The 27,652-nt window shown below is 35.6% G+C and overlaps 1 protein-coding gene across 2 annotated transcripts in view; it reads right to left on the minus strand.

Moving 5' to 3' along the window:
* Positions 1 to 7,400: 7,400 nt before the first annotated feature.
* LOC120607277 (polypeptide N-acetylgalactosaminyltransferase 4) overlaps positions 7,401 to 27,652 on the minus strand; it is an 88,464-nt gene continuing 68,212 nt past the window's right edge. For both annotated transcript variants that reach the window (XM_039869015.1, XM_039869014.1), the window contains 2 exons: positions 12,485 to 12,700; positions 7,401 to 9,006 (listed from right to left, as the gene is read on the minus strand). In XM_039869015.1, coding sequence (XP_039724949.1) covers positions 8,902 to 9,006; positions 12,485 to 12,700 — 321 coding nt within the window. In that variant the 3' untranslated portion in view covers positions 7,401 to 8,901. The remainder of the gene's footprint in view (positions 9,007 to 12,484; positions 12,701 to 27,652) is intronic.

Below are 27,652 nucleotides of genomic sequence, written 5' to 3' on the forward strand. Positions count from 1 at the left end.
TTGTCATAATGCCTAACATTATAATTGAGATTCTTGCCTTTTTAAATTTTCACATATATTCTTCTAAAAATTCCTGCATTGCTTGGAATAAAACGAATGATCTCTAATCTTTCAGCCCACAAGAATTTAACTAAGAGTTCTCACGTTTTCCAAGTCTTTTCTTCCTCGGGCTAAAGATTTTCAAACATTTGAACCATCATTATAAAATGGCTTCCAGTCTCTCCAGCATCTCTGCCTCCTTCTCTCTGCTATCTCCTTTCTCTAAATCATAGTTCCACTTTCTTACCCCCAATAACCAGCATCCCGAGTGAAGCAAATCAAATGGCAACCCATCCTAAGCATGTGCTCTGCAGTTTCAGCATAAGGAGAATATTTTTATGAAATCAAATATATAACTCTTCTCATTTTTTTTTTGAATGATCAGAGTAAGGTTTCCCTGTCTGATCAGCCCCATGGAACCCAAGGATTATTAGAACAAATGTGTGAAAATGAACTACGGTGGATGATTATCTGGATGCTCTTGAGGTAATATGGTATGGGGACCTCTATTGATCTCCTGACTACCCCTTTGTTGGAAGAAAAAATCAAAAGTATTGATTTCAATTTACTTAGTATTGGTAAAAAAAAATTTTAAATCTAAACTCTAGATAATGTGTTTAAGTTGATTATCTGAAAGAACATGTGAATGTTCTTACATGTAGCTATTTTTTGGCTGCAAGTAATAGAAAACTTAAGTGTGTAAATCATATTATTTGATAAAGTACCTAAAACTGGGTGCAAGGTCTATGTTTTTGTGTGTGTGTTTTTTTTTCCCCCATTCAAGGTTAGAATCTGTAATTCTGCCTCCAGAATTTTGCTTGGCACTTTTACATAACTATGTTCAAGACTGAAAGTCCTAAAACCTTGAGCCACCAGAACACTTCCCCTTCCGCCTGTCTCATTAGTCAGGATGGAGGCACATGGCCAAGCTGAGCTACAAAGGAAGCGAGGAAGTGAGTTTCTGGCAAAGGGAAGTGGGATTGTCGTGACCAGGCAAAGTGTCTGCTTCAATGTATTTAGAATGTTTAAAAATAGGATTTCATTTTATTACAAAAGTTAACACATAATTATTAAAGCTAGTTCGGAAAATAGGAGAAAAAAATTCACTAGTGCCACTTTTTCTCGATGCATGATTTTAACCCTTTTCTAATTATATGTACATACTGTGATTTTCTTTTATTTTCTTAACATATGATTAAGGCTCTATGGATTTTGAAATATATTTACCATTTTGAAATACAGTGTAAACTAAAGGAGGCAGTAGAGAACAGTAGAAAGAGTACTGGCTCCTGAGTGAAGAGGCTATGCTGTGGCCCGGGCTCTGGCATAAATCCATCACTGTATTTCCACTTTCTCAAAAGAAAGCTGTGCTTCTTTAGTTCTACTATTTCCGACACTACAAAATCATGAGAGCCATGCCTTTGAGACACACAAGCCACACTGTTCAGATGCTGATGCAACATAGAAGGTCAGAGCCACCAAGATAAGCAGACAGGTGAACTGGAAGTTGTTGCTATGGGAAACCGATGCTCAATATTTCATAATGCAATATATAACACGTAATGGGTAATGTGTGACAATAATATATACCGTGCCTCCCAATTTTTCCACAGATTTTTGTATGAAATTGTTTAATTCTTAAATATCGACACCTAATTGGAAAAACAAAATACTGTAGAGGCCAAATAAAATATGTGGTCTGAGTGTCGGTTTGCCTCTGCAGCTAAACTAACAGCCAACTTGATCAACACTGGGTAAAGTATACAGAAGAGGGGTTAAGAAGAGCTGCTTATAAGACATTTTGGCTATACAACAACTGGATTATTACTATGAATTGAAAACATCAAATGCTTATATTAATGGTGAATTAATGTAGTCTAGGATTTTATCATGTTTTGTTTTGTTTTGTTTTGTTTTTTACATTGACAGTATAATTACTTTCCGTTGCTGATTCCAAAATGTCCCTGGGTCTTTGATGTGCTCTCCTGAATAAGTACATGTTATATTGGAAACATCTAAGTGGGGACCCTCTGAGGCCACACCTCCTTTTATATGTATATTTCATGATCCCATCTGGTTCAAAACCAAGCCCTGCGTCTTTTGCCTTCATCACTCAGTTTAAAGAGAAAATGAAAACACAAATGATGAAAGTCTTAGACAGGTGTTCCCTTGAGTGAGAACTGCCACCTCTAGCCATTTATTCTCTTCTAGCCCTGAGTATTGCGTCTTCACTCTCTCCTTTTCTGAGAAAGAATGATCAACATCACCGGTCAGGGAGGGTCTTTGCGCCCTGTAATTCTGACTCTCTTGGTCGCTGAAAGTGGTACAGAAAGAGGGTTAACAACTTTGAACTTTTTATGTGATTTTTTGCCTTTGACACAGTTGTTATTAAGAGTTCTAAAAAAGCAACAGCCCCTACAAGAACATCAGGTTTCTAAATGATTCATCTCCTCACAGACCTTGATATTCAGTCCAGGTGTAGGAATAAACAGAATATAGCCCTCGGGTTCCATCCTCCAAGGCTTGGACAGGCTTCAGTGAAAATCTATAGCAAAAGGCCTGGGCGCTTCCCCTGACTCTCTCTTTGTTCTAACTTTTTATCTCGGAAAAAGCAAAGGGATTTCCTTTGTGGATTAAGCAGGGGAAACAACCTAAGGTAGTGATAGTGGTTCATTAGAATTATAGGTGCAAAAGTATCCTGAAGTCAGCTTGACAAAAAGCTCTTTCCCCATCTCGGACTGCTCCCCAGGTGTGTCCAGCAGAGAGCTGCACAGTCCTCGCCCCATTGTGGTTTCTCATTTTCCTTTCTCCAGGCCCCGGGAGGATCTGGGCAAACGGGTATTTTCTTGAACGAGGCGGAGAGGTGATCCAAAAGTGATCCATGCAGACTTTTTTTCTCTGTATTTTTCAAGAAGTATTTACATGTATTATTTTGTTAACATTGAATCATTTTGAAATAAATATTTAAAAATCAATAGATGCCGTTCTCATCCTTCCAGGTCATGGTTCTGAGTCACCGAAAGGGACAGGGTCAAAGAATGAGACAGACGATTAATTTTCTTAATGATAGGTCTGTACAAACAATGAGAAGAAAGTGAAGTTTCCTGTTCGCGGAAGGCCAATGTGCTACTCTACAAATGTGTCCTAGTCACACTTTTTATTCCAAACCGAGAGTCTACAAAAGGATTAGGGTGTGACAGTAAAGGAAAAGGATTTATGTCAAAGCAGCTACAGTGCTAGCCTGATGTATCGATCTCTTGCCCACACAGGCCTAAATCAAAAACATATACATAGGTACTATTCAAGAGCTACTAAAAAAAAATCTTGAAATAAAGAACATAAATAAGATTTCTATTAGGATTGTTCTTCAAATTTTTACATTCTGCTTCATGGCTGGGATTTACTTTAACGATGTTCAGTGGTGGCTTAACTTTAAGTTAATATTTTTATTAGTTAGTTTTAAAGTAAAACAAGTCCCCCACCTCCTTTGGGTTAATGATTAACTTTAGAATTTTCAAAGAGGAATGATTTTTTACATTTCTTATTTTAACTTTGTCATATTTTCCTTTCACCACTTGAAGAACAGGTATTATCTGCTTACTGCTTTTTCTCTACATTTTTAGGAAGATGCTTGGATTGTACTTTCATTGTTTTGACAGTATTTATTTGATTTGGCATATTGCATTTCTATTTGTATTTAAAAATGCTCTTCACTAAATTTTGGGGGTTTCTCTCTGAACTAAATATAACTTAGCAGAGTTTAAGTTTTCTATATTTTCTATGTAATTGAGCTTTTTTTTGTTATTTCTCATTTTATGATTTACTCTCTGGATATATGTTACTTAGAGCTATGACTTACTTTTATTGTGTGGTCCAGAACATGGGCAATTTTTGTTTAAAGGACACTTGGGCAGAAAAACTTATTTGCTCAGTTTCTATGTAGTTCTTTACATATATGTTTCATCTGTCATTAATTTTTGTGTACTTTTATATCACATGAATTAACTAGATTCTACTTCTGAAATGTGGATATTTCCAATTATGTTGCATTTCCATTAATTTTTCCTGTTCATGGATTTTTGCTTTATAATATTAGAGGTTTTTAGATGATTGAGTTATTTCTTCTACTGCTTTTGTCATGAAATCTACTTTATTATGAAAAGAAACTCAAACTAGAGTCTATTTTTAATAGGAACAGGTTTGAGATTTGACCCCAAAGAAAATGCAACTGATGTAACTTACAAAGAAAAAAGTAGTCGTGCACACCCTTTTCACCCTTCATTAACCACTGCCTCTTGGCAAGCCACTGACCTATTTTCCTAGTAAACCCAGGCTGCCATTGTGTTATCTGGCTGAGTCACAGCTGGGGCTTATAGAAGACAATCTGGCAATGACACTATGTTCCTAGAGTCAATGTACATTCATAAATGCTCTGGTGCCTAAAACTAAAACCTCGTAACTTGCTAAGGCAAAACATTGTATAAGCCATCAAGGAAAATGAAGTATACAGTATATTATAGCATAATTCCTTATATACTATAGCCCAGTCTGTTTTTATTATTAAATGTGCTCTTGAGTTGAGCACGATTATTTGTCAATACCTCCAAAAATTAAAATAATTTTTTTTCTCTCAGCAGCCAAATATTTCTACCCAGGAACAGATGGTTCATCTCTTAATCTTCTTAGATGCATGGAATTCATTTTGGGAATAACAAACTCCCAAATTTGTTCTACACATGAATGAAATGTTAAGTGAAGATCTGGACTGCCTTGATCTTTAGAGAAAAGGTGGTAAACAAATAATACCTGTTCTCCGAGTGGTCAAAGGGCAGATAATATGAGTTCTAGGTTGGTTCACATTCCAGGCCCTTCTCTCACTTTCTGTTTTGCTTCACCTTTATTTAGAATAATTATGATGTTTTTATTCTCAGGCTGAGTTCCACTCAATAGCCAGTGTTGGCCCAAACTTTGAGGTTTTCTGTGTATGAAAGGCGAATTTCCTATATATATTTATTTTTGTTGAACTTTTAAAAACAAAACGTTAACTTTGGATTAAATATTATGCTTTCATTTGTCATCACCTGTAGAGAGCATTTTCATAAGAGTTTATTTGAGCCTAAATTGATGACATATGCTGGGGAGCAGGATTTCAAATGCTCTGGAGAACAACAGTCATGCAGTTTCCTTTTATGCCTTTGAAATTTAGGAAGCAACATAAGAAAGAGTACATGGAGGTGGAAGAGAGCAAGGCCAGGATTGGATTGGATTACAAGTGTTAAACTCTGATGGGTGAGAATGTATTAGAAGGGGGGCTCTGAAAGGGGGCATTTTAAAGGTGTGTTAACCTAGATGCACAGGAACAATGGACAGGGTTTGTTAAGGCAAAGATAACCCTTTTAATAAAAAAGTTATATAGGCCTGGGGCTGACTCCCACCAAGACCTGGCCAGTTAGGAATTTATGATCAGATTACTCTGTGAGGTTACTTTCCATAGAACCCCTTTATTTCACCCATACCACTTAATATTAGTCCCTATATCTCTTCCATAAAGTTGAAATCATATTATTCAGAAATGCAGTCCAGAAAAACAAAACGATTAATAAATTGCAATAACAGCTATATTTACTGAGTACTTAACTATGTTATAGATACTGTGCTAATCATTTCACAAACATAGTTCATGTTATTATTCTAATAACAAAAGGTTATTATTACAACCTTTTATGGTTAAGGAAACTTAAGCTTTGTGAGTACCTTTCCTTAAAGTCACACTGCTAGAGAAAAGCAAAGCCAGAATTTGCATCCAAGTCTTTCTGGCTTTAAAGACTGTAACTACTGAACATGTAACTACTTAGCTACACCACAAATAGCAGGTCAGAGCAATGCCCAGTCAGCCCCAAATATCGAGCATCTAAAGTTTACGTCCAAATTTAGATCTAAAGCATCTAAAATAGAAACAGTATTTCTTCCAGTCCACTCAGTCTAAGAGCAATGTTTTAAAGCCACTTGAATAAATGAAAATCCTCATTTATTCAACAACTATTTGTTTCGCTCTTGCTATAAATAAGACAAGGTGACAATGACAATTTTTAAGGATGGCAATCCTTGCTTTTTGAGAAGGTCAGGTCACAGTGGAAGAGGCAGAACTGCAACTGTATTGCAATCTACGTTGTAGCAGAAATGCAGGGAGTAGATGGATGGTTACTATTTTATAAAGGGTGGTTGGAAAGGGCAGCTCTGAAAGGGTAGCCTGTGTGCAGGGCTGAAATGTGATGAGGGATACCTGGGGACAGAGCATTCCAGGCAGAGGAAATGACAAGTACAAATGCCCTCAGGTGGGATCTGGTTTGCTTCTTCAAAGTGAGCGAAGAGGCCACCAGGCCACATGAGGCCACCAGGCCAGAGGACAGTGAGCGAGCATGACCCAAGGCGGAGGGGCACCAGGTCCATGAGGAATAGGTAGGAGCACACATCACATACTGCCAAGTCTTAGGCTTTCACTGTAAGGTGGGAAGACCTGAAGGGTTTTGAGGCGAAGAGCCACACCCTGGCTTGCCGTACAAGGGTGACAGGAGGGAGACCAGTCCAGGTAAGAGATGATGGTGACTTGGCCATAGCAGATGATGGAGGTGGTGGTGAGAAGTGATTGTGTTTTATGTGTTCTGACAAGATTTACTGGAGGGATGGAATGTGGCATTTGAGAGAAAAGAGTCAATGATGACCTTGAGGTCTTTGGCCTCAGCACCTGGAAGGAGTTGACATTTTTAAGATGGGAAGACAAGGGGCAGAGCTGGCTGGTGGATGGTGGTTAGTGGGGAGGGGTGTGGGCAGCAGAGTTTGGTTTGGGACATATTTAGAGATGCTTACTAGTCTTCCAAGTCGAGATGTTGATCAGGCATTTGAATATATAAATTAGGACATATGAAAGGATGCTATTTGATAAACATCAAGGAGAATCTGCAAAAGCTTTAAAAAAAAATGGGTAAGGTAGATTAAATGACTCTTAAAAAAGTTTCAAGGCATTTTAAGTTAAAACATCACTGTTTTTATATCACATATAAAGGTCTGTGATGACTAAAAATATGTGGCAACATCATATTGTAAGAAGTGGCTATAGCTCGATCAATGATTTCTAAAGTGTGGGCCTCAGACAACAAACATCAACCTCTCCAGTGAGTTTCTTAGAGATGCAAATTATTGGGCCCCACAGACCTAGTGAATCATAAACTCTGGGAATGAGGCCCAGGAAACCGTTTTTTGACAAATTTTCCAGGAGGTGGTTATGCACATTAAAGTTGAGTGAACTAGATGATAAGAAGTTTAGTATTTCCAGGTTTCAATCATTAAAAAAAAGGAACAAGTTTTGTTTATAGGTAAATGTCTTTATTGTTTCAAGCATAAAGAAAGAGTAAACAAAATCCAGTATGATATTTCATTTCTTAGTCTTCTCAATGAGGTTATAAAAATACAATGCCATTTAGTCTTTATAAACTCTTGGAAATGTCTAGAAGTTTACGCTTAGTATAATATAAAAAGGCACTTAAACACACACAATGAGATGATTTAAAAAACTCACCTCATAGATACAAGTGAAATTGCTTTTAGAAAAATTTCTAAATATAAACTCCTACATAAATAAGACTTAACTTTTTCTTGTTTTCCAAAATGTAGACAGCATTTTCCCCATGTTACTTTAGACATCATAGATGTGAATTGCCTTCTCCTACCTTCTTTTTTTTGATATAGGTTAACAGAAAAGCAAGCTAAAATTAATCTTTTTTTCTTCAATTTAATCTCTTATTTTGCTTAAGATAAAAAAAAAATTCTTAACTTGTAACCAAGATCTTTTAGTATGCCTGGCTCATTTTTATTTAGTTTAAAATCACAATTCATTAAAAAATAAATAAAAAGAGAAGATGATGATGAGAAATATTTTTAAGTAGTTATTATTCAGTTGCCAAAATAACCCTAAGCAGCAATATTTATGAAGCATGTGAACATATATGTGTGTATATCTTAAAATATCACTGTGGCATCATTCTGGCTTTTGAGCATAATGAAATCACATTAACGTAATCTTTGTAAACTGGGATTACAGGCTCGAATACAACTCAAATCATTCAGTTTATTCATCTATGAAAGAAAAGATTCATGTGCTTCACATATTTTTAACTCTTCATTTTCTTTCAGGTTGGTCAAAGGATAAACAATATACACCATAAATTAAATAAAAACTCACTGACCTTTGTTATGCATATACTGTTGCTAATTAAAATAAGTGTATTCTTGCTGTGGAAACTCTGTGTTTGGGGAATTTTTATAAGATCATTTTTTCAAGGTATTGGCAAGTAAGAATAAATGTTTTCTGTGAACTGAAGGAAATACAAGACAGGTCATTAACTCATTCTCTGCGCATAAGATGCTGTTTTAGAGGTAAGTGAATTATTTTACCCCGAGTGTTCACTTAAACAATACATTAATTGCTCTAAGGAATTGCCAAAACATGGTCAACTTGAAATGACTTAACAATGAAATCCAGAGATCTGGTTACTTTCCGGGTAGGATCTGGACTATAAATGAAAAATGACATTTAAAAAAATATGGGGAAAATATAGAGTCACTTGAATGCTTATCATTTTATTTCTCTAATCATAAATGGTAATGATTTGAATTAGTCCTTGACATTGATTTGTGTGTTTAAATTAGTCCTTAATTATGCCTTTTCTGCCTTTTGTTCTGTTGAGCTCACTCTTTTAAGAAATGCCATGATAATTAGCATATGGTTGTGTTGCATGAAGCCTCTTATACTACATTCCTCTGTACATGTGTTCATTTATAGTGCCTCTGCTCATACTTTTCTATTTAACTTTTCTGTTGGATAGCATTGCAAAGTTTTTGCTGATTTTCAAGGCAGTCTTTCAGCTTATCCTCTGTCAAAGTCAGTCGCTGCTCCAAGATTGAAACAGTCTGCAAAAAGGAGGACAAAATAATCAATGGCTGGTGACCTGGTGGTGAGAACAATGACGACGATCTCTGCACAGGAGATCCTTTTTAGACTGGAATGCTTACCCTTTTGCCAGGAACTTGGCTCAAAAATGAGCCCCAGAACTTGCTCTGCTTCTGGGCCCTACCACAGGGCAAAGCACTGTCAAGCGGTTTCAGGGAAAGAAAAAAACAAAAACAAAAAACTAATATATTTAGGGGAAAAGGAATACAAAAGCAGGCCTCTGTAGACAATTCTTATGTCTGATCTTCCAAAGCATCAGTGCCAGGAAAGAGGCCACGTGCAGCAACCTGTGTTGCCACAAGCTACATGGAAGTGTGGAGAACAGGTAGGAATAGAATGTCACGTGCCCAGCTCAAGTGCTACTTAAATGTTATCACTAGTCATTCTATCACGATCAATCTATGAAGGACCATACCTATTCTACTCTAGACACATGGATGCCACGTATACTTTGAAAATATCATAATGATTGCCACCAGGTCTCACACCCAAAAGATAATAATAATACCTCATAGGGTTGTTAAGAATACTGAATGAAATAATGCAGGGAAAATGCTTCAGTGAGTTCCTGGCAAACGGGAGTTAGCTAGTCTAACTCTTTCAGCTAATAAACAAGTATATGACTACACACACACATGACTACTTTTAATCTAATTTTTTTTGCGATATTGACTACTACATCTTCAGCCTTTTACATCAGCAGTCTCCATCCTTTTTGGCACCAGGGAGTAGTGCTCCTATGAGCATCGAATGCCTAATGATCTGAGGTGGAGCTGAGGCGGTGATGCTAGTGCTGGGGAGTGGCTGCAAATACAGATGAAGCTTCACTCACTCACCCACTGCTCACCTCCTGCTGTGCAACCCAGTTCCTAATAGGCACAGACTAACTGTGGTCCAGGGGTTGGGGATCCCTGTTTTACATAATTCAAAAATTATTTTCATTATAAAATAAAACAGATTCAGGAAGCTACATAAAACACATCTCACTTAATGAATTCTCATGAGAAAAATATTCTTATAGCCAGCTTCCAAGTCAGGAACTAGAACTCTGCCAGCTACTCCACAGAACTTTCTAGGTGCCTGTCAGAATCAGCACTCCTGCCTTTCCTCCATAATAGCCACTATCATGACATTACAGTAATCGCTTTCTTGTATTTCTTTATCATTTTATCTTTCAGGTGTACATCCCTAGCCATTATAATTTTGTCATATTCATTTTCAAGACTCGATATGTCATTTCAAGTCAACTTTAACCTATAGGTTCACATCCTTTCTCTTTCTTTTTGTTATAATTCGTCTGACAGTTTTAGTCCATTTGACCTGTAGAATTTCCACGAGTCTGGATTTTAGAAATGGCACACTCAGGGTAGAGTGCAGTCTGTTCTTCTACCCTTATTTTCTGTCAGTTGGCAGCTGTATCAAAGGCTTGCTAAGACAGGTTAGATCCCTTGCTAAGGCTGTAGGTGGCGGTCTATTCTCCCATAAGAAGATACATTAATAAGGTCTGGTCCTTTCTCTTTTCATGATGTGAGTAACTACTCAATGACAAGGTCTACTGATTCTTGGAGATTGCAAATAACGATATTCGAATTCCACAATTTTAAAAATTATTAGTTGTAATAATTTATAAATAAGTGACACTCCCCTTATCTACTATTTGGTTATCCAGAGATAGAGTTCATAGAGGAAAGGAAGAATAAACGCGTGGTTATTTTAGTCAGCAAGTTCCATGATAATGAACTGATGCCCTATCATCCTTTGAAGGTAACCGATTTTTAAAAATTTCATTATTTAACATTTTTTGCTTTCATATTCCATACTAGACATTATGACTAACTAATAGTGATGCTGGTAATATAGCCTATCATTTCTTCAATGCCTACTATGGTACAAGCATTTTGCCAGATACTTTAACATGTTATCACAATTCCACATGCTAAGGCTGTTGAGACATATGTTATCAACACCTTTAACACTGGTTAACTCTATCTGCCATCTAAAACATTTCATTTTAATTTATTTCTAATTATAGTTTGGTACAGATAGTTATAAACACTGCCACTGAATTAGAGGTTCAGTCATCTGTAATTAAAATGATTCAGAACACGTTCATTTTACTTGCTACTTGCCCACAGATTCGCTGTTCCCACTTTGCAAGTGTGCTTTGCCTGCTTTCAACTTCTTTCATATGTAAAATTAAAGAAAAAATCATAGAGACGGTCAATAAAGTTTAAAGTGATTCATTTATTCTTGAATCGGCTAAAAAAGACGGAGAAATGGGTCAGAAAGCTGAAAGAGTGGAGAACGAAGATTCACTTGGGAGAGGTCCTAACGAGGACTCAATGTTAGCTCCCAACATTGCATTGGTATAGGCGGGCACGTCATGGCAATATGGGAAATAAGCGGACCAAAACTAAATCTGGCATGGAGCTGAATAATCTCACCCTGTATTTAGTGGCTCTAAACCCTGGCTCTATAACAGAACCCCACAGGGTGCTTAAAAGACCAATGCCAAGGCCTGATCCTAAACCAGTGTAAATGAATCCTGTCACGATGAGAACTGGGTGTCTCTATGCTTTTGAACTTTCCAGGTTATTATAATGTACAGCCAGGCTTGAGAACAGAATTAGGTTATTTTTATACAAGAGCTATTTCAACTTGAAATACTCTGGAAAAGTAATTGACATTTCTCATGATCACATTATAGCCTCTCTGTATAACTTGTGACAATGTCTGCTCTGACAAATATTGGTATCCTCAGTCTATTTATCAAAGAGGAACAACAGAAGACTTCTTCAAAGGAAACAGTGAATCAGCAGACCTGGAAGAGAAACCCTTAGTGTATTGATTTCAACACACCACTTCCCTTAAATGACATTTATATCTCCTGACCAAGAGTTGGAAGACCTTGGTATAGTAACATTCGTGGTTTTCCTTCTTTGAAAAGGTAAACTGGCATCAAAGGACTAGACAGTATTCTAAAATTGGAATGCAAAAACCATCACTTCAAGAAGAACACAGCATCAATGTAAGAAATTTGGAATGAGAGAAGTTATGTATTGCATAGTGAGAATACCTTTAGAGTGAAGAACTGTAAACATAGCTAATATTTCATTCTAACTAGAAGTGGTTAATCCCAAAACATTTTTCTTATGGCCCTAATCATATCTTTGATAATGTTGTCATCTGAACACAATATATCAAAAATTCTTAGGGTAAAACATTACTGCCCAGAATCAAATACATTTATAGCATGAAGCGTCACCACAAGACCTTGCTAGAGCAGCTCAGCAGAGCATGCCTTGCTATACTGATTGCCACTGTGAGCTTGCCTTTCTAAGAAAGAAAAATTTCCCCCTGCTCTGCTAGTTCTGCTACCTGCTGTAACCAGCATTGTTCTGTATATCTTACTCCCAAGTGCAAAGCATGCCAACTCACCTCTGTCAAAACATTGAGCTGTTCCATAATATGCTCTAAAGCTTCAGTCACAGCGAGTGGTATGCTTCTTTGACTCTCAGAAGGGAGGTCGCTCACGTCGTCTGTTTTCTTTTTCAAGGTTGGTGAACTTTCTGATGACATTAAAGAAGGATTCATGAAATATCCACACATCTCTTCACCCTTGTCTGGTAGAGTTCTAACAGTAGTTTCCGTTGTCTTCAACATCATAGAAAAGATAGGAAGTGTTATATTTTCTGAACTTTAAAATGCTATACATATAAAAGTTTTCAATATTCTAAAAGTCCAGTTTTCATTTAATTGTTTATCCTCAACTATAGCAAACTATGGAAATTACAATTACGAGAAGAAAATAAAGCTAATAATAGAGAAAATTCACAATTTTACATTTTCACAATTTCACAATATCACATTGATTTTTTTCAATGTAATATATACTTTGTACATATATACTAAAGGGGATTAGCTGTGGTACCATTAAAAAGATTGTTAGATGCAGTCTGATTCTTAATCTAAAAACAAATCACATCCATTAAGATGACTATTATAAAAAAAGTGGAAAATAACAAGTGTTGGTGAGGACATAGAGAAATTGGAACCCTCGCGCACTGCCTATAAGAATATAAAATGCTGCAGCTCCTGTAGAAACAGTTTTACTGGTCTTCAAAAAAGTGAACATAGAATTACCATATGATCTAGCAATTCCACTCCTAAGTATATATCCAAAATAACTGAAAGGGACGTGAACTGATAGTGTAGAGCAATGTTAATAGCAAAATTATTCAAAATAGCAAAAGATGGAAACAACCTAATATCCATCCATAAATAAATATATAAACAGAATGTGGTATATACATACAATGAACTATTAGTTAGTCATAAAAAAGAATGGATGAACCTTGAAAATATTATGCTAAGTGAAGTAAGCCAGACACACACAAAAATACTGTATGATTCTACATACATGTGGTACCTAGAATAGGCAAATTCAGAGAGACAGAGTGCAGTAGAAGTTACTATGAGCTGGGTGGGGGGATGGAATGCAGAATAATGTACCTATTGCTTAATGGGCACAGGGTTTCTGTTTGGAATGACGAAAAAGTTCTCAAAATAGATAGTGGGGATGGTTACACAACACTGCAAATACCTACTTAATGCCAGTGAATTGTATATTTAAAAGTGATTAAAATGGTAAGTTATATATATTTTACCCCCAAAATCTCCAAATATATGGCAGTGAACCATCTGAAAATAAAATTAAGAAAACAACTCCATTTACAACAGCATTAGAAAGAATCAAATAGAAGTAAATTTAGCAAAAGAAGTGTAAGACTTGTATACTGAAAACTATAAACAATCATTTAAAGAAATTAAAGATCTAAATAAATGGAAAGACATCCCATATCCCATGTACATAGACCAGAAGACTTAATATTGTAAGATGGCAGTACTCCCTAAATTAATATATACAGACTCAATGCAATCCCTACCGAAATCTCAGCTGCCTTTTTTTCCCCCTGCAGAAATCGACAACTTGACCTTATAATTCATATGAAAATGCATGGAATCAAGAATAGCCAAAATAAAACTGAAGAACGAAGTTGTAGAACTCACATTTTCTAGTTTCAAAATTTACTACAAAACTATAGTAGTCAAGACAGTGTGGCACTGGCATAAAGACAGACATAGAGATCAATGGAATAGAATTGAGAGTCCAGAAATAAATCCTTCCATTTATGATCATTTGATTTTGACAAAGTTGCCAAGATAATTTAATGGGGAAAGCATCATCCTATCAACGAATGGTGCTGGGAAAATCGGCTACCTTAATCCAAAAGAATAGATTTGGCCCTTACCTCACACCATATACAAAATTAACTCAAAATGGATCAATGACTTAAATATAAGAAAAAAACTTAAAAGTCTTAGAAGAAAACATAAGAGTAAATTTTCATGACCTTGTATTAGACAAAAACGTCTTAGATACAACACCAAAAGTACAAATGACTGACTGACTGACTAAATCAATCAATCAATCAATCAATCAATAGGACTTCATTAGAGTTAAAAACTTTTGTGCTTTAAAAGGTACCAGCAAGAAAGTGTGGGGAGGGGAAACCACAGATTGGGAGAAAATATTTGCAAATCATGTATTTTATGAGACTTGTATGAAGAACATATAAAGAACTCTTAAAACTCAAAGATAAAAAGACAAATAACTCAATTAAAAAATGGTCAAAAGATTTGAATAGGCATTTCTCCAAAGAAGTTACACAAATGGCAATAAGCACATAAAAATGCTCATCATCATTAGAGAAATGCAAATCAAAATCACAATGAGATACCACTTATACATACTAGGGTGACTAAAATAAGAAAGACAGAATATGAATGTTGGCAAAGATGTAGAGAAATTGGAATCCTTATACATTGCTGGTAGGATTGTAGAATGGTGTAGTTTGCTAGTTTCTCAAAATGTTAAACACAGAATTACCAGACGACCCAGCAATTCCACTCTTCAGTGTATACCCAAGAGAAATGAAAAACTGATGCAAAATTTGTACAAAAATGTCACAGCAGCATTATTTAGAATAGCCAAAAAAAAGAAACCACCCATATGTATCCATATACTGTGATGATGAATGGATAAACAAAATGTGGCATATCCTTACAATGACATTTTTTCCTCACTAAAATAAATAAAGTTTGTCCATGCTATGACATGGATGAAACTTGAAAACATTAGGCTAAATTAAAGAAACCATACACAAGGGTCACATATTTATTGTATGTTTCCATGTATATGAAATAGTCAGGATAGACAAATGTGTGAATACAGACTGAGATTAGTGGTAGCCACAGGCTGGAAAGAGGGAAGAATGGGGAGAGACTGGTGACGGGTATGTGGGTGATAAAAATGTTCTAAACTTCTTTTTGGAGTGATGAAATATTTTAAAATTAGACAGTGGTAATGGTTACACAATTTTGTGAATATACGAAAAATCATTGAACTGTACGCTTTAAAGAGTGAATTTTATAGTATGTGAATTGTATCTCATTAAAGCTTTTAAGAAAACATCTAAATATATGCATCCCCCAATTTTTTTTTAATTTAATCATTTTCATTTCTGGTTATCGCTTGGGATGTGAGAATTCCTGACAAAAATTACTTCAAACATGGAAAGTATACTTCTAATGATATGATGATGTTGAAGAGGAAGAAGAGAATGACGGAAAGGACAGTGACGATTAGCACATACAGAGCTTACTGTGCACTTGTCATTATTTCAAGTGCTTTACACATGTTAATTGGTTTAGTTCCCACAATAATCCTATCAGATAGGTTCTACTATTATTCTCATTTTATAAATGAGGAAACAGAAATACAGAAAGATTAAATCACTTATCCAGGGCCACACAGGAAGGAGAGAGGAAAGACACATAATCAGTCATAAATCTGAGATGCCAAAGTACTCTGGGTACTGTAACTTTGGGATCAAAGCCACTGTTCCCCAAGATCCTCCCAACGACTTTTTTTGCAAGATAAAAATTTTCAACTTTCTATCTCTTCTAATCTTACTAATTCATCATTTGTTGAAAATAATAAACACAAATTCAAAATCCACCATTCACGACCCAAGCTTATTTTAAAAATATGTATACATCTTAGTACTGTTACTTAGTCATGTGTATCTACTAATGTCTTTTTGTGAGTTCACTCAACGGCTATTCCTGGATCACTATTCTAAGCAGCGAGGACCCGCTCCCCTGAGGCTTAGGTTCTGGTGCCTGCAGTCATTTGACAACCTTATCTTTTCTACTTTCCTTCCTAAGAAATTTAGGAATTTATACTTTTGTTTTGTTGTCTAGTAGGCTGTATTTCCCTCTAAAAACCATCTGGTCTCTGAGCAGTACCCCCAAATTTCCCACATTTGTGATGTGCCTGACAATGTGAGAGCGTGAACCTAAAATATCTGAGTGAGAATGCCTTTTTAGAGTATGAAATACTCATTAAAATCCACACCATCAAAACAATCTCATTACCTGTGGACATGGACAGTGGATTAATGGTGACCAGATGGAAGGAGGGGAGGGAGGAGATAGAGAGGGGTACAGGAGGTTAAATATTTGGCGATGGAAGGAAATGTAACTTTGAGTGGTGAACACATAATGCAATAAACATATCACGTATTGTTGAATTATACACTTGAAACTTACTTGATTTTATTAACCAATATATCACCCCAATAATTACAAAAAAAATCTCATTAATATCACTTTGAATTACTCAACTCTATGCGAGAAAGAAAAGCTAAAGTTATCCTTAACATGTCCAGAAGCAAAATTTCATCAATCGCAGATCATTAAAGAACAAGTCACCATAAAGGCTTTTAGATGCTTCTCATTAGATGTAACCAGAAGCAGTTATGACCTACCTATTCATGCTCTGAACAAAGCGAACAGAGAAAATAACACACAGCATTTATCTACCTGGGTCCCCCAGCTACTAGCTAGTGTCAAAGACTGAAAAGAAAGCAGTTTTAAGATGAGTATGGAATATACAAATGATTCACCAAGAAGTCCTGTCTCATAATCAGTCTGCATTCTTGATCCTAGGTAGCCACCTCACTGACTAGGGACAGTGTGTGGATGACCAGACACAATTATCTCTGCTTCAAAAAAATTGCTGCTCAAAGGACAGACTTTTTATTTTTAGCATTGCTTCTGCTCTGCCTGCAATGGCCTTCTCTGCCCTCATAGCATGACCGAATCTCTAAATTTTAGTTTAATTGTCACAGCTTCAGAAAAGTAGTCTCTCATCACTTTACTGAAGCTGGACTTTTCATTCTTTAAAACGGTATTCTGACATTTTCCTCCAAAACAGAGTTTATGTTTATATATTCATTCTTTGTCTTATTGTCTGTCTCCCTCTCTAGACTGTGCTATGCTTATTCTTCTCACAACTGCATCCCCTGGACTTAGCAAGAACTTGAATATTTTTGAATATGTTAACCATGTATGTAGAGACTTTATTACTGTTCTTACAGATGAAAATCAAACTCTCTATAGCCAAGACAGTCTTTTTAACACAGATCACAACATATCTAAATATGTACCCACACATGGCCATAAATATCATTAGCAGCTCTAGCTGTTCATGGGAAAAGGCCTCAACCTAATTAACAAATCGGTTATTGAACTTTGGGAGTTTGCAGTCAGGGTGGTTAGTGAAGAAAGGGCAATAGGAAAATAGGCAAAGAAAAGATTAAGATGATAGACTAAACAGTCAAAATTTCAATTTACCTTAATAGCAGTTTTCTTTTTCGGGACCAGCAACAAAATACATTACTATTTTATGACATATAAAGTTGGATAAAAAAGGGGAAAGGGTATGAGCAGAGAAAAGAAAAAGTATTAGATCTTCATCTCGCAACATTAGCCAACTGACATATCTGTCTTTCTGTCTCTCAAAGTATTGGATTCTAGATATTAGGAGATCCTTTCCCGCCAAGCAGCCTGGCCTTTGCATCCTGTTTGTACAGGGAAAGAGTGAGATGCAGATCTTGGGGAAGTTTCAATGGACTCATTCATAAAACAAAACAAACAAAATGCCTGCTCTGGAGGATTCTCTGTTGTTCTCATGATTTAGACAAATCAAGGCTGAGATCCCCTGTAGTGCCAGGCACACTGAACAAGAAATTCAAGCAGACAAAAGATTGAAAGACTGCAAAAAAAAGAACAAATGCTTTGATAGTCCATAAAAGGAAGAAATCACATCATGTTTTCTTACTTAATACTTTTATTGCTGACATCTGAAGTATAGTGGGGTAACAATAATTCGTTCATTGATTTGTTTGACAAACGAAGGCCTCCTATGGTAAACACTAAAGCTACAGTAAAGAACAAGTCAGATATAGAATCTTCCTTCATGGAACTTACAAGTTCTCCAGGGACCTACTTCATCCAAAAGGATGGCTGGACAATCACCACTCTTGGGTAAGCCCATGGTTGCCACCTCAAAGACGGAAAATGCAGCTTCACCAAGCGCAGGAATGAATTGGAGTGGCTGAGAAATCCTTATCCCTAGAGAAGATCAAAAGTCTTCTCTTTCTATCTGAATATACAAAATAGTGTAAAGATAGAGTTGATTGATGCAAACAACTTTGATAGTCCTGAGAACTAGACATAAAACCTGTCACATTCTGGGAGCGAATGACTCTTAACAGGTTATTTAACTGTCATAGTTAATTTTGATGCATAAATTTTCATATGTCACTTACATTAATGAATTCTTTTAATGCATCAATAGAAAGTAAAATTTGTGGCATTTGAAAGCAAATTTTTATTGGGAAATTACCCATTCAACAATGTAATCATGGTCCACATACTTAAACTATTACTATTTATACAATTAACAATAGAACATTCAAGGTACTGTGTTACTCAACTATATACGAGAGTTCATATATTACAGTTATTGTCTTTCTTCCTTTCCTCTTTTCTCCTCCTTCTACTACCCTTTCTGCCCACCCACCTTCTGGCCTGGCAAGTCAGAACTAATCATTGAGGCCACTTTACTCTCAGAAGCCTTTGTTTGTGCCATCAGTGGAGCATTTATCATTCTTTGTTATATTTGTGTTCATATGTCTATATTCCCTACGAGGTTATAAGGGATACTCTCTTATCTTATAGGGCACGAGCCATAACTTTATCATCATTTTTTTTTTTTTCCCATAGCAAAGTGCATGGGACTTAGACAAGGCTCCTCATTTGCTGAACTAAACTTAATTGACTGTCCTGTATCAGCTGAGCCATTCACAAAATATAAATATTAATAATTTTACAGCAATTGGAGAGAGGTATAAACCGAAGGTGAAACCAGTACCATTCTCTACTAACAATTTCTATCTTAAATGCTTCCTCAGAGGCACAATGAGGGAACAAAGAAACCATTTACCATATAACTGCAAATCATTTCTTGATTTTTATCCCCCAAAAGCATTTTTGATGATTTCTGATAGAACAGCAGAAGGATTTTCTGACAAATGTGAATGCAAAAGTACGCATTTCATATGTAAAGATAATCGGTGACTTAAACTTCAAATATATCTTTATATGGGTTTAAAAAAGTCAGTTTGGGCTTATAGCTAACATTTCTAGTCTTGGTTTAATTCTGTAAGTGGAGAACAAAACAGACAAAAGTCAGAAAAGTCTATCCAGAAGTGGCCTTGACCCCTCCAGCAAAAGCGAGTTTCCCATCATAGAAGGTTCTAAAATAGACTTGGGATGGTCATTTGTCAGGGAAATTGTGAGAAATATACAAACATTGGATCAGGAAATTTAACTGAATGCCCTTTAAAGTCCTTTCCATTCCTGACGGTCTGAGATTTTTAAATCCCTACACACACAGACTTATAAAATGCATGCTTGAAATAGACTAGGATAACAACAACAACAAAAAATCTTTTGCCTGAACAAAAATAAAAGCAAATATTATTTTTTAAAGAAAGAATGGATCATTTATTTTTAATGATAGCATTTAAAATAGGAATTAGAATCTTCAGTAATCTCTATATGGGATCTTAAATAATGAAGATATACCATTCGTTTGGACAAAATTATTTTTTCTAGCACCTACAGGACAGGAAAATTCTAGGTGCCAGAGATACAGAAGTATATTAGTTTCTTACTGCTGCTATAACAAATTACAAGTCTAGTGGCTTCAAACAATACAAATTTATTATTTTAAAGTCTGGAGGTCAGAAGTCCAAAATAGGTTTTATAGGACTAAAATGAAGGTGCCAGTAGAGCTGCGTTCCTTCTGGAGGCTCTAGGAGAAAACCTGTTGTCTGCCGTTTCCAGCTTCTAGAGGCTGTTTACACTCCTTGGCTCCTAGCCCCAGCACTCCAAACTCTGTTTCCATTGTCATATCTCTTTCTCTAATTCCCATGCCTCTCTCTTTCCCTAAGGGACAGCATTGGGCCCATCTGGATAATCCATATAATCTCCCCAGCTCAAGATCTTCAACTTTATCACATTTGCAAAGTCTCTTTTGCCATGTAAGGAAACATATTCACAGATTCTGGGGATGGATGAGGACATGAACATCTTTACGGAACCATTATTCTGCCTACTATAAGGAATGAATAAACAAAAGAGATTCTGTTGACATGGGTTATACTCCAGTGGATGAAGTAGAAAAATAAATACATAGATATGTGATGTAATGTCAGGAAGTGACAAGGGTTATAAGTAGCTCCACTGATGATACATTTTTTTTTTTTAATGCGGAAGATGGAGAATAAGTTTTGAACATGTTAAGTTTGAGATGCCTATTAGACTTCCACGGGGAAAAGTCATGAATGCAATTGTAAATATATGATTTCAGATTTCTGTGGTGAGGCTGTGCAAATATATAGATTACTATTATGTATATTACTATGTATGTGTGTATGTATATACATACATATATACACATATATACATACATATATACATATATATATATAAAAAACTAGTTTTTATAAAAAAAAATACAAATGAACACTCAGATAAAGAGGTACATAAGGCAAGGTCTAGAAGGGTTCTAGAAGGATCCCAAGTGCAGGAGCCTCTGTTCTCTTGGAGCTGAGATGCTTGGCATATAAATATTTACAGCTATGGGTCAATGATCACTCAGGGAGGAATCAAACAAAGACTTTAGAAGGCAAGAAGAGAAGGAGCAGGAAAAGTGACTAGTGGCTCATGAGATAGGAGGAATAGTGGCCCAAAAAAAGTCAAGTGAAGAAAGAGTTTCAAGAAGGACGAGTAATCACCAGGACCAAGAGCTATAGAGAGGCTGATTTAAATGGGTCATTGGGACCTTAACACAAATGGAATGGCAGGGACAAAAGCTTCATTCGAGTGGATTCAGAAAAGTGGAAGTAAAACAATGAAGACTGAATATAGGCAACTCTTTTTGGGGACTTGTGATATAAAGGGAAGTCGAACAAATAGAGGAGCTAGAGAGAGATGAGGGATCAAATAAAATTTTACTTTTTAATGATGAAAAATACTTTGCAAATGTGTGCTGATGAAAAGATGGAGTAGAAAGAGAGCATTGAAGTCACAGCATAGTGAGACAATAACTACTTGGTAAATGGGTTGGATAGGAAGTACCTAGAGCTTTCTATAAATAAATTTAAGGTGAGATCTGTCAGCATAGCTGTTAAGAAAAATTTAGTTGCTTGGGTGTAGGCACAGAATAGGCAGAGAATTAGACTTAACCAGGTTGAAGAGTTTTTTTGGTGAGAACAACAGCAGAAGAAAGAGGTAAGAGCATGGCTGTACAGATGAACTATAGAATCTAAGCCAGGTAAAGGAGAGAGACACAGACACAGGAAGTGGGCAGTGAAAAGCCAGGAAGCTCAATGGATTGGAAGCCTGTGTAGGCTGATGAATTAACAAAATTGGAAGACTAGAGGAAGTGGCAGCCAAAAAGTGCGAGGCTTGACACTGAGTTTACCATCAGCACAAAGGATTCAGACAGTCACTGAGTTCATCTCAGAATCTTGACACAGAGAGGATGGCTATCTTTCAGAAGTGACTCAGAATTGCTCTGTCTTTGGTTCTTTCTTTGAGATCAAAAGCCAGTGTTAACCAAGAAGTAAGTGGACCAATCAGGGAAAGAGAAAAAGAACTATAGATTCACTCATATGGGGTTGTCACAGGACCACAATATAGGATTCACTTTCAATTTCTAAAATTCTTAGGAACAAAAGGCTGTTGATCCTGAAGGAGAGAATCATATCTCTTCTATCTTATATGTCGGCACAGTGTATTGTGTATCCTGGTAAGAACATACCCACCTGATAGAGTCTGACTGATTTAAGTTTTCTAAGAAAAAAATCAGAGGGTGTCACATGAAATCTGTATCTCCCAAACTAAATTCTCTGAGCCAAGAAAGCCTTCTCTTTATCCCTGGGGAGAAATCATGCATATTTTTCTCAAAGAGAGTGCCTTCTGGTGTTAGGCATAAGGTTTTACAGAGAGCTTTGATTTTCTTCATATCAAATTGGAAATTTCATTTTTGTCAGACTTGAAAAACACACCCCTACGCAGCTATCAACTAGAATATCTGAATGATTAATTCAGTCCCTTGGTAAGGTCACAGATCTGCTGTCTTTGTCTTTTAATCTTTATTCACATCTCTACAGAGGTTATTAATTTTGAAGCCATGAATGGGTAGGATACAACAAGGACAAATAAAATCTGTACAAAAATTCCCTTCCATGTTTCATTTCTTACATGATTAGGCAAACATAAACTATGAATTCTTTAAAGGAAGATGTGTCTCCTCATGCCCTATGCTGAGTGGGTGGCGGGGAGAGGAGTCAGTAGAGCAGGTAGTCAGTGAAGTAGATTTAGTGCTCTCTCTTCTGCGTTAATATTAAACTAAAATGCTATAACTATATGTTATTCCATATTCTAGACAAATATAACACCAATAAAACTTTCTGTAAATTCAAAAGGGAAAATAAGTAGCCATTACTTCTTTTGAGAATCCTGATGTTTCACCTCAAAGGGCTACACAGTAAGAGATTCTTATTATCTCTCTCATGCTGAAATTACTAGAATGGAAATAAACCACTATTTGTAGTTACACTTCACTCTTTGTTCAAAAAAGAGGGGTGTGTGTGTGTGTGTGTGTGTGTGTGAGAGAGAGAGAGAGAGAGAGAGAGAATCTAAATTCTGAGGCAGGTAATAGCTTATATTATATAATGATTTATTTTTTAAAATGATATTTTATATTCAAGCATTACATCTTGAAAAAAAATGAAAGTTTGACTTGGAAAGCCATATTTGGTTTAGTTTCACCCACATCATGCCTCAAAAAAGCCATCTGTTCACCTTTCAGAAAGCTACCCCTTCTTGGTGTGCACAGCAGCAATCAAGTGAAATTTAATAACATGAGTGAATAAGAAATGCAACCTTACTGTAAGACTAACAATTTTGAATAAATCGGTAATCCTCTTTTAATCTAACAACTGATTTAAGTTTCAGCTATACTTTAAAAAATTCATTGAAAAAGTATAAAGAATAATAAAGCAACCTTCTCCCCCACCTTAAAGTATAAAGTATAGTGTACCCTTTTCTGATCTACCTCTCATGTTATCTATGAGGGAAAAACTTGTAAATGATACCACCATCTTGAATTTGGTGTCTATCATTCCAATCTATGTCCCTTTACTTTTTCATATATGTAGACATCCCTAAACAACAGTATTGCTTTTGCATGTTTTAGAACTTCACATAAAGTTCTAAAGTAGTATATTAGATCCTTTTGATATTTTCTGTTAATCAACAATTTTAGACTTGTTAATAGATGCAGGTAAGTTAGTTTATTTTCACTGTCAAACAGTATTCCCTTAATTGACTATTCCACAATTTATGCATCCTTTCTACTGTTAACTAGTACTGAATGCTACATTAAGCACTCTCATAAATGTCTCTTTACACAGGTATGAGAGTTTCTCTAAAGTGGAATAGTTAAGTCATAGTTTTTACCAGATATTGTCCGAAATGGTAGAATCAATTTATTCTCCTATAAGCAGAAGAAAGTCTCCTTTTTTCCTACGAATTCAACAATATTTGTTAAACATTTAAAATTTTTAACCAAATTATGGGTAGGAAATGATATTTCATGGTTTTAATGTCATTGTGCATTTCCTTGATTACTGGTAGCTTGAAAATATTTTATATGCACATTGATAATTTTCCTATAAATTGCCCGTTTAAATCTTTTGTTCCCTTTTTTAACTGGTCTATTTCTTTTTTAAAATTTATATTTAAGAGTTCTTCATGTATTCTGGATAGCATTGCTTTGTAATACATCTCCTGCTCTGTGGTCTGTCTTGACTTTTATTTTAATTTGCACAAGTTTTTGTTTTAAGTATAGTCAAATTTATTAAACTTTTCTTCTCTAATTTGTACATTTCACATTTTGTTTAAGCAATCTTTGCTTACCCAGAATGCATAAATATATTCTGTTTTCTTTCAGAATTTTTTAAGTATTGTTTTTTTTTTTATTTAAATCTTTAATCCATCTGGTATTGATTTTGTTTATGGTTAAAAGTAAGAAAATAATTTAATTTTTTTCCATATAGCTACTCGTCCCAGCAACATTTATTGAAAAGTCCATTTAAGGACTAACTCATCATTGTGGGTGTGTCTGCTAAGCCTGGCCTTTCATACACCAATCACCTCTCTTTGTGCAGGTCTTTGGGTGTGTTCTCCAACATGAACTCTTTGTCTTTCTCTGTAATGCTATCACATTTAGAATTTAACGAGCCCCTAATCTTCAAATTTCTTCAAAATTCTCCTGGCAATTTTTGGCCCTTTGCTCTTCCATATAAACTTGAAAATCAACTCTTTAGGTTTGATTAAAATTGTTACTGGGACCTTTATTGGAATTGCCTTGAATTTGTTGATTTATTTGGGGAGAACTAACACCTTCATGACATTGAACCTCCCTACCTACAAACACAGAATTCCAAAAGATATGAAATATTTTATAAATTTCACATTTTCCTCACATGGAAGCCACTTTAGTATTCTTTATATCATTTCAATTTTAGTATATGTGCTTCCAAAGCAAACACACCACCACCTCTTTAGTATCATAACAATGTACACAGAAAGGCAACCAAATCAAGTCAAATTACATCCCCGACTAACTATTATTACTCATTATTTCTGTAACTCATTATTTCTTTAAAACATAAAATTATCAAAGAATAAGAAGTATTATATAGAATATATTTCTAAAAAGTTATTTCCTGGGTTTGCTTATTCTTTGAGATAAATAATGCCATCTCTTGGCCTTTCTTACAGGCCCTATTTTCTGCTCCTCAAAACTCTTCAAGTGCCAAATTGAAAAGAAGTGAGCTGTGTGTTAAAGGTCATGAGATAATTCTTTTAAATTATACACACAAAGTCAATCATGCTTTGCTCACTTGAATAAGACTTTAGCTTCTTCATTGTATTTGTTTTAATGCTACACAGAGGCACTTCTAAAGCAGGAATTCAACCAATCCTTTAACGAAACTACATTCAGAAAACTGGTAAGCTTTGTGGAACATCTTTTAGAGGGCAAATATTATATTTATTTATTGCTCTATTCACCAGTTAGCATAATGTGAATATTCTAGTAAGATTAATGATAATTATGATTATAACTGTAATGTATATTCACAGCTAGGTATTGAGAACCACCCTTCTGTCGATTATTATTAATTAAATCATTCAAAAAACAGAGTGAAAGCTTTCTATGTGAACTCAGTATACATACTATAAAATATATTAGTTGACTTTAATTTGCTTTTGCAAAATAATGAAGCCTTTCTCATCTTCCCTAATAGATGCATTTTGTTGCTCTTTTAAATCTCTAAACCAATTTAATTTTGCTTTTCAATATTTCCTCGTATTTCTGCTATTTGTGATATCAAATAATAAGCTATGCTGTCATATAATGTGTTGGCTATATGAATGTGACGTCAAGTCACATGATTTGGACTTAATGCTATCTTTTCCTTGCATTAACTGTGTAACCTTGGACAAATTACTTGACCTAAGTTCAGTTTCTTCATCTATAAAATGGAGAAAATATTTTTGAGCTACATTATAAGGTTGTTGTGACACTGTAGGTAAAGAATTTAACCTATCGTTTGTGTTCAATTACCTATCACTATCAATTCATCATATTATGTCCTACCACCATGCCACTAAAATTTAAATTGCATCTTTCTAGAAGGCAGAAGCCATAGCACACCTTCTTTCAGATAGCTGAAAACACACTAATGTGTAAAGCAATTGATAAGATTTGCTGAATTAAAGATATTTCTTTATCCATTATATTCCAATTTTTTTTTAAAATTCTCCCATCTATGTTTGATTTCTCAAATTAAAAATTAAGCCATTTAAGGGCAGGTGGCAGTTCTGAGATAAACAAATCAGCCATATTAAATAAATGTTAACTAACTAGTAAACTTATAAGTACATGTTGAATATATATTTAAAACAAAAATCACTGTTCGACAGATCCAAAACAAACTACATCTAAAAATGTCACTATTATTGGATGTATTCTTTCATTTTTACATTTTCATTGCTTGGTATATAGAGATACTCAGCAAGCATACTGAATAAAAGAAAGAATATTTTATCTGTCTCTTTTGCTCACCCCTCCCCCTCCACTCACTGTTCAACCCACTTAATACTGGCACCTGCGTTATTCCATCAAAAAAGCTCTTCAAAAGGTAACCAAAAATCTCGCTAAATTCATCAAACACTTTTCAATCTTTCTCCTGCCTCTCATCAGTGTTGACCACTTCCATCTTCTCGAAAAACTTTTCTCTCGGTTGCTATGACACCATCCCTGGGCTCCAGCCCTCTTCTCAGTCCCTAGAGTGTACCACACTCCCCTATAAGAGACAGTCTTTGCACACACAGTTTCCTCTGACTAGAACACTCTCACCTCAACTCCTACTGAAACTTTAGATCAGCACTTCCCAAACTTTAGTGTACACATGAATCACCTGAGGATCTTATTAAAATTCAGAGACTGGCTCAGTAGGTTTGGGGTGACACCTGAGAATCTGAATTTCTAATAAGCTCCTACCAGGTGATGCCCAAATGAACCATCCATGGACCACATTTTTTATAGCAAGGTTTTATATTTCAGTTTAAATGTCTTTTTCAGGGAAACTTTCCCTGATTCCACCTCACCCACACTCTTGATTTAGTCAAATGCCCTAAATTCACACTCTTACTGTACCATGTAAATCTCCATGTAAATGATGCCTTTTGCTTATCATTATAACCCATACGCATCCTTTTCCCCAACCCTCAGAGCTTCTACCCAGTGCTTGGCACATTCATTTTTGTGACATGAATGAACAATGTCTGTTGAGCCAGTCCCTGACTTAGGCTAAGTCACTTCCCTTCATGCTAACACCATAAGATTCACCACCCTGAGCTCAGTTTCTATAGAAATCCAGTTCATCTGTGTTTAGTACTCTGAGAGATGTTGTATTTTTGTCAAGATTCACTCATTTGAAGCTATGTGCAGAGAAAAACTGATTCCATATGTACTGGTCTTTCTACTCTGAC

Source organism: Pteropus medius, unplaced genomic scaffold (assembly GCF_902729225.1).
Source record: "Pteropus medius unplaced genomic scaffold, Ma_sr-lr_union100, whole genome shotgun sequence".
Classification (NCBI taxonomy): domain Eukaryota; kingdom Metazoa; phylum Chordata; class Mammalia; order Chiroptera; family Pteropodidae; genus Pteropus; species Pteropus medius.